At 46.3% G+C, this 754-nt stretch overlaps 1 protein-coding gene across 2 annotated transcripts in view; it reads left to right on the top strand.

Moving 5' to 3' along the window:
* Nucleotides 1-754, top strand: part of CRTAC1 (cartilage acidic protein 1) — a 152,074-nt gene extending 151,320 nt beyond the window's left edge. The window contains exon 15 of one of the 2 annotated variants that reach the window (XM_010833086.1): nt 413-754. In XM_010833086.1, the coding sequence (XP_010831388.1) occupies nt 413-444 (32 nt within the window). In that variant the 3' untranslated portion in view covers nt 445-754. Of the gene's footprint in view, nt 1-56; nt 191-412 lie in introns of those variants that run through there. The other variant, XM_010833085.1, reaches the window with a different exon arrangement.

Genomic DNA, 754 nt, shown 5'->3' with positions numbered 1-754 from the left:
CCCCATTCCCCTTCTCTTTTCCCCATTTTCTGTCTCCCACTCCATCCTTTTTGCAGCTCAAGTGGCCTTTTTAGGTGGGTATCCTTCTGCCGCCTTTAGAATCTCTGAGCCTCTCTCTTGGGCCTCATCTCTTTCTCTAGGCCTTGGACTTTTCCTTCAGTTATATGCACTTTAAATTCCATCAATAAAGAAAAAAAAAAACTAACGATCTTTGTGGAAAACTAAATCTCTCCCGCTGCCTGTCTTTCTCCATGCCCAGTAGATTCTGCTGCGTGCTCCTTCTGAATGGACAGCGGGGGTGGCCATCTTTGAAAAGGGAAGTTTGGGAGATACTGATATTTGTGTCACCTTTAGTTGCTTGTGAAGTCTTTCTTTGCATGTCTTCTGAGAACATGTTTTTTACCCCATCCAGCCTCCCTCACTCCTTCAGAAGAATCAAGATAGTCCTGTCTTTTCTGTATCCTCCAGTGTCATGAGCGGCTTATTTTGCCCTTAACAAAGATGGCTTCCAGTGGTTGCTTGCTCAGTTGATTTGACAGTGTGCCCCGTGCCTGCTGGTTTGGCCTGTGCTGTTTCTGCTCTGCGGGCCCTGAGTGCCTGTGGTAGGGAAAGCCATAATGGGGTTGGTGGTGATGATGGGGGGCGGGGGAAAGGGTGGCCATTTGGGACTCTTGATAAAAAATGTTAAAGTTTGAACTTGCTAAGTCTTCCAGTCTCTTTCTGAACAAATTATACCAATAAACTCTCTGCTGGA

The sequence above is a fragment of the Bison bison genome, unplaced genomic scaffold (genome assembly GCF_000754665.1).
Source record: "Bison bison bison isolate TAMUID 2011002044 unplaced genomic scaffold, Bison_UMD1.0 scf7180017862979, whole genome shotgun sequence".
Classification (NCBI taxonomy): Eukaryota; Metazoa; Chordata; class Mammalia; order Artiodactyla; family Bovidae; genus Bison; species Bison bison.
This window is presented reverse-complemented; position numbering and strand designations above follow the sequence as displayed.